The 8,462-nt window shown below is 45.0% G+C and overlaps 2 protein-coding genes across 5 annotated transcripts in view; both read left to right on the top strand.

Annotated features, from left to right (window-relative positions):
• The first annotated feature begins 663 nt into the window (after positions 1 to 663).
• LOC123156571 (uncharacterized) lies at positions 664 to 4,671 on the top strand. Of its 4 annotated transcripts, none has more exons than XR_006478192.1 (7): positions 664 to 896; positions 1,014 to 1,237; positions 1,441 to 1,706; positions 1,809 to 2,503; positions 2,667 to 3,093; positions 3,206 to 3,493; positions 3,645 to 4,671. XR_006478192.1 is itself a non-coding variant. In XM_044574731.1 (2 exons), the coding sequence occupies exon 2, from the start codon at positions 3,663 to 3,665 to the stop codon at positions 4,389 to 4,391; it is 729 nt and encodes a 242-aa protein (XP_044430666.1). In that variant the 5' UTR covers positions 3,205 to 3,493; positions 3,645 to 3,662; the 3' UTR covers positions 4,392 to 4,671. The 4 variants fall into 4 exon arrangements, 1 of the variants encoding a protein (XP_044430666.1); XR_006478193.1 differs by having other exon boundaries at positions 721 to 896; positions 1,014 to 1,255; XR_006478191.1 differs by having other exon boundaries at positions 722 to 1,255.
• A 3,399-nt stretch (positions 4,672 to 8,070) lies between these two features.
• The window catches only part of LOC123160511 (multiple myeloma tumor-associated protein 2 homolog), a 3,391-nt gene continuing 2,999 nt past the window's right edge, over positions 8,071 to 8,462 (top strand). Inside the window, exon 1 of the mRNA XM_044578324.1 lies at positions 8,071 to 8,242. Within this exon, the coding sequence (XP_044434259.1) occupies positions 8,200 to 8,242 (43 nt within the window). The 5' untranslated portion in view covers positions 8,071 to 8,199. The remainder of the gene's footprint in view (positions 8,243 to 8,462) is intronic.

Raw genomic sequence — 8,462 nt, 5'->3', positions numbered from 1 at the left:
TTGGATGTCAAATGGTTAAAGAAAGAAAAGTCTCTGAACGTGCATGTTTTAAAAGACAATAATTACACGCAAGGTGAAACGCTTAATCAAGACAGGAGGCATGCATGCAATATTGATCAGGCTCGTTTTGGCAAGGAGAAATCAACATGCATTAATGCTTGGAAAGAGATGAGAACCTACCGTGATGCAATGGGCCAAACAATCCGTGATTTATTTAGTCAGGTCAACAACGTAAAGGACAGGGATTTATTTCTATTCTTGCCACTTCCATGTAAAAACAAAGTTTCTCAACGTGGCAAGACTTGGAGATTGATACGTGATATACTGTCATTAAAGGACACAGGCTGGGGTCCACCTTCAATATTAGTCGGTTTGTTACATTAGATCTGCCGAGATGTAAAAGGCGGTTTAGATGATAAGAGTTCTGGGAGCACGGCGATGGTGCTCACGGGCTCGCTTGCTCACGGTAGGTGTGCCAATGGAACGCGGCCGGATGGAAGCACGCATTCAATGGCACCTATGGGCCAGGATGTACGTACGTACAGAGGAACAGGCATATACGGGCAACTCGCCGGTATATGTAACGATTCCGTGACCGCATGGTGCTACCTGTACCGTTTGAACATAACGCGCATGACGGTACACCGGCACGTAGACGGTGGGCTGGTTGACTGCGTGGCCCGTCGGATGCTTATGCGCATCCGTCCTCCACCTAGCGCACCGCCCGGGCACGACCAGATGCGGGTAAAAAATAGAAACAGATCTCGCTTAGATCGCGCCTCGCCCCCCGCCCCTGCTCCTCACTCCCTTCCTTCGACCAAACTGGAAAACAGAGCAATGGCGACGGTGGATGCCGCGGGCGGCGGCTTCGAGTTTTTGTCAGATCCGGTTGACAGGTAACTTCGTTATTTTAGGATTTCGACTCCTCTTACTGTCCGCTTTCAGTCTGACTGAGGGATTCATCGTGGATCTGTCTGTGCGGCCGACTGTCCTATCGCCGCTCCTCTTCAAAGTCTCTCTTGCCGGAGCTTGGCGGCGGTGAGGATGTACTCGACACTGCAACCACCTAAACGCTCGTGGGCACAGCCGCACAGTCGAGCCTTGCTGACATAGGCGATGCAACGATGACGATACAACTAGATGTGAACAGCAGCTGCGAAGGGCTCAACTTACCGGCGTCAACCTCAGAGCAGTCGGCCGGCAAAGACGACCCCCAAGCCCCTGGCTAGACAAAAAGGTATCATCTGACAAAAAGGTATCATCTGATTTATCAATGAACTGAAACTACTATTCATTTCCAAAAGAACTCCACAGATCTCATGTCTCTGAACGCAAAAATGCATTACTCTTACTAGCTGCTGGAGAAGTTCGTGTGCCATGACTTATTACTTGAAAAATATTTTGATTTGCGTACTGCTGAACCATCTGTTGTTCTCACAGAGTACGTACTGGCCGAGCACCTCTTTGAGCGTCCTCCATGTGCTAGCAGAATAAGCGCACTTCAAAAAACACTGAGATGCTACGCAGAGAAGAAGAGGGAAACGGTTGTAATACCTGTTGTCGGAGACAGATTTGATTCACTTGGAGAAGCGTACGACTACTACAATCTGTATTTTTGGGAAATTGGCTTTGGTGTTGGATACGGAAAAAGCAGATTAAACGTGGAGAGAACAAAATGTATGCAAGAAATAGTTTGCGGCTGCTCGGTTAGTGATTCTTCCCAATTCCAGCCTGAACATACTCTTTAACTGTTCTCATTAACACAAAAAAAATCCTCACATGCTGTTGGTGTCACCAAAAAAATGCAGGGCGTACCAACAAGAAGTAACACAAGGTCTTGCCGATGCAGATGTCCAGCAATGATAAGGTTGCTACGCTCAAAGAACAACGGATGGTACATAAGCGAGCACAGGGAATTCCACAACCACTCTCTTACAGATAAGTGTGGCCAGAAAATATATTGGCCCTCGCATAGACATATCGACATCTATACACAAGATGTTATCAAGCAGCTTCGTGCAAATAATATTAGCATTGGCAAAGTCTACAACATAATTGGCAGTTTCTTTGGCTCCATGAGCAGTGTTCCTTTCAGCAAGAGAGCTTTGAGGGGCCTTTGTGGACAGATAAGCCGGGATCAGGCAGATGATGACGTTAGAAAGACAATGGAAGTTTTTGCTGAATTGGGATCCAAAGATTCTGGGTTGTACTACAGAGTACAACCAGATACGGACGGTCACATACGAAATCTGTTACGGTCGACAGGCGCAAGCAGGGCACAGTACCATTATTTTGGAGATGCGATAACTTTTGATACGACATACCGTACAAACATGTATGATATGCCATTTGGGTTGTTTGTTGGGGTCAACAGTCATTTCCAAAGTGTCATATTCGGAGGAGTTTTAGTCAGAGATGAGACAATGGAAACATTTGAACGGGTGTTCATTAAGTTTATCTGTATGATGGGCGGCAAGCAAGCATCCTCAAACCATACTAACAGGTGTGGATCCTTACACAAAACAATTCTGAAATTCTTCATTTAGTTTCCTATATTAGAATCTCACATTGCATTGGTTCCCATATATTGCAAAAATAATAATATGGTTTTCTATGCAATGATGATAATCCTAACAGAAATGACTCATTTCATTATGTGTCTATAGACCAGTGCAGAGCTATGGAAATAGCAATAGAGAAAGTGATGCCCAACACAACACATCGCTAGTGTAAGTGGCACATCTTAAAAAAGGCAAGAATCTCTTGGAGCACATTACACAAAGAGGAGCAAGTTCCGAATGGAATTCCACAAGATAATACACAACATGGAAGCAACTGACGGAAACACACGGTTTGCAGAAGCACCCTTACTTGACTCAGATCTATGAGACAAGAGAAAAATGGGCAAAACCATACTTCAATGGCAAATTCTGTGCAAAAATGACCAGCACACAACGCAGCGTGAGTGCAAACCATATGATCAAAACCTATGTTCCAGCAAGCTGCCCCATGCACCTATTCGTGCGGCAATATATGAGGCTTCTTTTCGATAGAGAAGCAGCTAAGAACTACGAGGAAAGGCACACTATGATAGTAAGTTTTCATTTTAAATTTTCATAAATTCACTAACAAAGGAAAAAAAAACTCTGTCATCACCACAGGAACATCCGTGAAAAGCATTCCTTCTGACCTATTTCATTTCCAGAATGCACCATTGTGAGGATGAACATACCACTCGAGCAGCATGCTAGCGATGTATACACCCGAGCTATGTTTGAGAAATTTGGTGAAGTACTGTATGAAGCAGGGCAATACAAGATAGAGGAGGTAAGCAGATGGAAATCATATCTAGCACGAAGACACCACCCAGAAAGGCATGAAAAATGGTGCAGAATAGTCTACAAAGGTTGAGGTTATTGATGATGGCGCAGCGATACTGTGCGAGTGTGGTAATTTTGAACACACATGCTTGCTTTCCTGCCACGCATTGAAGGTAAATGTAATTAATCCATCAAAATAGTGTATCCTTGTTTTCTTTCTTCTTGTTTCACACTCATTCTGTATGCAACAACTACGCAAAAAGGTTATTGTCGCTTGATTGCAGCAAACGGAGAAAAACCATCCTAAAAAATGTCACTGTGCAGGTCCTTGATGTCCTTGGAATGGATCAGATACCAGCAAAGCACATTCTGAAACGCTGGACAAAGGATGCAAGGGATGTGTTGCCAGATCATCTTGCGCACCTTCAGAAAGATAGGATTAATGTCAACTCTATAACATTCAAGCACTCGAATTTATACACTCATGCACTTGAAGTTGTCCATCTTGGTGATGCCAACACATCGACTTATGAATGTGCAATGGAAATGCTGAAGAAAGCAATGGATACACTGACGCCCATGGCCAGCGTCCGCATCGGGATGGGGCTTGAAGACAGAATTCATTCAGATAAGGGAAAAGACAAGGAGCTGATTCCAATGCATGCAGCAGAAAGTCATGAAGAGAGCAATGCTGAAGGTAGTGTTGTTGGAAATTTCATCGGCTTAAAGCCTCCAGAACGAAAGCATAAACCAGGAAGACCTACTACCAGCAGGGACAAGCCTCCATATGATGATCGATGTGCAAAAAGCAAAAGATTCAAGGACGCAACAAATGGAAAAGCTCATGATGGTTCTGGCACAAGCAAACATACTCGTTTCTGCAGTATATGCCGTGGAGCAGGGCACAAGAGTACTACATGTTCGCAGAGGGGTGATCTCCCTCGCAAAGACAGGAAAGAGGCCAAATGTTCAAACTGCGATGGTGGTGGACACAAGAAGAACATCTACAACAAACCTAAAGTAGTGATGCATGTTGTTGAAAATGCAACTTTGGAGCAGATTTCCATCTAGAAAAAACTGATTTCTGTTGCGTTGTCATCGGCTCCGTAGGCGTAATAGTTCTGTAGCGTCTAGTAATGTTGAGGGCTGCATAGCCATGAATCAGTAAAACTATTTCAATAATCCTGACCGGCACTTATCAAGGTCAGCAGTGTTGTTCATGACTTTCTGTATCTCTCTCTCCCGCATATAACATGGCCATTTCCATGGGTTAAATCCTTGCATCAGCTCTGTCAATTGCCGATGCTCTTCTGTATTTCATTCGAAAATTAAAGGAAAAAAACCCTTTCCATTCGGTGCCTTAAGTATTGCCACCTTTCACAACGCTTACTTGATCGCTGGTCTGCACCCATACTGACAAACTATGCATGTAAGAATACTCCCTCCATGTGGCCACTGCCTGAACTTGTGTCCAAACATGCCGGCCTCGTCCTCGATGATATCGGCGGCAAGCTCGCCCACTTCAGTACCTTGACGCCCGTCCGTTCGTCCTGTACCTCAACACCCGTCCGTTTGTCCTGTACCTCCGTCCATCCTATCCTAACGATCGTCACGACTACGTCCTGTGCATACGCATTAACTATCCTGCTTATACTCCTTCACTACGGTGACCAGTCCAGATCCCATCGCAAAACAACGCTCGGAGATACCGTGAGCAGGCGTGGACGAGCACGCCAATGAATTTCCGAGAGTTCTGGTTGCTTTGCACATGGTAGTTTTTATTCCTTGTTGGTCAAGTTAGTAATCAGCTACTATAAAGTCTAGCTGGTTAGTTTTGTAAAAGGGAGGTTATTTTCTACAGGTTAGACAACATGTGTATCGAATATTAATCGGCCCTCTTCGGGTGTCGTTGTTATCTATTTTGTGTGAATTTTCTGTATGAAAGTTGCACTTGGCTCGAGGTCCGTCGTCACCGACGGGTTGCGCGCTGGTTACGTCTACTTTGGCGGAAGGTTCCTCGTGTGTCGAGGGATTGTTCGTTGGTCGTCGTTACCCAATCTTCAGGTTACGTGTACTGCTCACGTAATTGGGAGATTTTATCGGTGGATTTCGAAGGAGTTCTTTGTATCGTGAAAGATTGGGCCAAATTATCGGCATGTCCAAGGTCGTGTCTACATCAGTTGGTATTCAGAGCAAAGGTTGTTCACAGTACAATATTTTTCTTCGAGTTGTACTGATTTTTTTATCATGAGGAAAGATTGTAGCTCGCAAATAATGATGTCAGCGGAGAAGGATCCATTGCGTGCCTTGCCGTGGTACCAATGCTTTACGCGTGTGCGTGTAGGGCCGGCGAGTTGTGCAACCTTGATGAATTGCTATTCTGGGATGAATTTAGTGAGTCGGACTATGGTTGATGCTTTGAACCTGCCATTGATTGAACATCAAGAACTGTATGAGCTTTGGTGGAAGGACAAGTTTGTCAAGATTATGCATCGCGTCGAGGTGCATTTCAGTTTATGCGGATATGGTGATCTGATCATGTGTGATGTGCTTCCTATGCACATGCATACATGTTCGATAATGCTAGGAAAACCATGGACGGATAAAAGACAATTAACATATCATTCAGTTGGAGAATTTTCTTTTGCTCATGGAGGACACTATGTACCGCTTGACTCGTACACATTTGATCAGTATAAGGTGGATCGTCAGAAGCGTGATATTGCTCAAGCTGCGTCACAAGTAAAGAAGAAGGAGGTCGAAGCTGCTGAAGTTTCCACAATCATTTTTCAGTCTACAAATAAAGGTATTGTTGAGGACATCGACCCAAAACCGAGGGCGGTTTTGATTCAAGGGGGAGAGGATGACACGACCATGAGTAATTTAACTATGGTGGTGGCAGCTGATGATATGGCGGATGCAAGTGTTGCTGATGTTCACAAAATACTATTGGATGTCAAATGGTTAAAGAAAGAAAAGTCTCTGGACGTGCATGTTTTAAAAGACAATAATTACACGCAAGGTGAAACGCTTAATCAAGACAGGAGGCATGCATGCAATATTGATCAGGCTCGTTTTGGCAAGGAGAAATCAACATGCATTAATGCTTGGAAAGAGATGAGAACCTACGGTGATGCAATGGGCCAAACGATCCGTGATTTATTTAGTCAGGTCAACAACGTAAAGGACATGGATTTATTTCTATTCTTGCCACTTCCATGTAAAAACAAAGTTTCTCAACGTGGCAAGACTTGGAGATTGATACGTGATATACTGTCATTAAAGGACACAGGCTGGGGTCCACCTTCAATATTAGTCGGTTTGTTACATTAGATCTGTCGAGATGTAAAAGGCGGTTTAGATAGATAAGAGTTCCGGTTGCTTTGCACATGGTAGTTTTTATTCCTTTTTGGTCAAGTTAGTAATCAGCTACTATAAAGTCTAGCCGGTTAGTTTTGTAAAAGGGAGGTTATTTTCTACAGGTTAGACAACATGTGTATCGAATATTAATCGGCCCTCTTCGGGTGTCGTTGTTATCTATTTTGTGTGAATTTTCTGTATGAAAGTTGCACTTGGCTCGAGGTCCGTCGTCACCGACGGGTTGCGCGCTGGTTACGTCTACTTTGGCGGAAGGTTCCTCGTGTGTCGAGGGATTGTTCGTTGGTCGTCGTTACCCCATCTTCAGGTTACGTGTACTGCTCACGTAATTGGGAGATTTTATCGGTGGATTTCGAAGGAGTTCTTTGTATCGTGAAAGATCGGGCCAAATTATCGGCACGTCCAAGGTCGTGTCTACATCAATCGACGTGAATCTTTGCCACTCCTGAGCTGGGTGCTATCCACTGTTGCGTGACACTTAAGCTCGTCACTTGGTTTTGTAACTTGCAACGATGAGCGTGTAGGTAACTCAATGGTGTCAAGCTCAAAAATGTAGTTAATGACGAAAGCATGTGTTGCGTGAGGGCTTTGTAGGACGCCCTCATGAATCGCTTTACGCCATACCACCCAGATGTCCTAGAGGGTAACAACAAGCTTTATCAAACTAGCATACGATACTTCCTCTATGAGTGCAAATAACCATAGCTTGGCATTCGGTTTCGTCAAAGCTTGAATTTAGTCAGCCACATCTTCATCCCCTAGGGCCCATACGCACCTTGCTATTGAGCACTCTAAAAGTGAGCGATGCCAAGAATCCGGCATTCCACATAACTGGCAATTTTCAACCTCTGACATGTTCCTCCTGTGTCGGACATCTTTCGTGGGAATAAAGTGTTTTGCAAGTCTTTACAGAAAGTTACGGATCTTCCCTGGCACTTTAATAGACCACAACAAGGTCCAAGCATTAGCTTGTGTTTCATAGTCTGAGCTGCTTGCATTACCTTCTAACCAATCTTCTCACCGCCTTTTTGTATCAGCTAGCATGCGATAAGCTGAGCCCACGAAGAAATTGCCGCTCTTTTCAAAGTTCCAAGCCTAAAAATCGTCCATCCATCGGTGCATATAGGGATGCTCAAAATAGTTCTTATATCTGAATTCAAAAAGTTTTGATCCAAAATCTCTCTCATTAGTGTAGCGTTAGTGTTGTCCTTGAGCTCGCTTACCAACAAGGGAGGGTTAGTCGAGAGACATACAATTGGTCTCATTGTAGTATTTTGTGGCAACCAATTACCAGTCCGATTTTTGCTGTATAGCCATCACCAATTCGCTTATCAAGCCGACATAAAAGTCTTTCCAAAATAGCATGCCAGCGGCGCGTTGGCCTCGGCCCAGCCCATATAACGGCTGCGTCTGACCACCCGAGCCGACCTCTCGCGCTCGTCTTCCTCCTGGAACCCCCGAATCCTCCTCATCCGCCCCCCCCCCTCCTATCGTCGTCGAGATGTACCATCCCACGAGAGGCGGCGTCCGCGGCGGGCGAGATCGTAAGCCCCCCTAATTTCATGTTAACTTTCTGACGACGCGGTTCTGCAGCGACCGTTAGGGTTTCGATGCAGGAGTTGGCGATCTGTTGTCCCGGTGATCCCCAAACGACCTGTTCTCCTACCCTGCGTTCGCGGGCCTGCTCTGGGCTGTTGGTTCCGCTCGATATTTCGTTGGGGAGATGGGAATTGCCAAGGGATTGGGTTATTTTGTGCTACTGTG

Source organism: Triticum aestivum, chromosome 7B, assembly GCF_018294505.1.
Source record: "Triticum aestivum cultivar Chinese Spring chromosome 7B, IWGSC CS RefSeq v2.1, whole genome shotgun sequence".
In the NCBI taxonomy this organism is placed as follows: Eukaryota; Viridiplantae; Streptophyta; class Magnoliopsida; order Poales; family Poaceae; genus Triticum; species Triticum aestivum.
This window is presented reverse-complemented; position numbering and strand designations above follow the sequence as displayed.

Excerpts from the sequence above, each read along its gene's own strand:
- LOC123156571 (XM_044574731.1), top strand. The coding sequence starts at position 3,663 with ATGGATCAGATACCAGCAAAGCACATTCTGAAACGCTGGACAAAGGAT.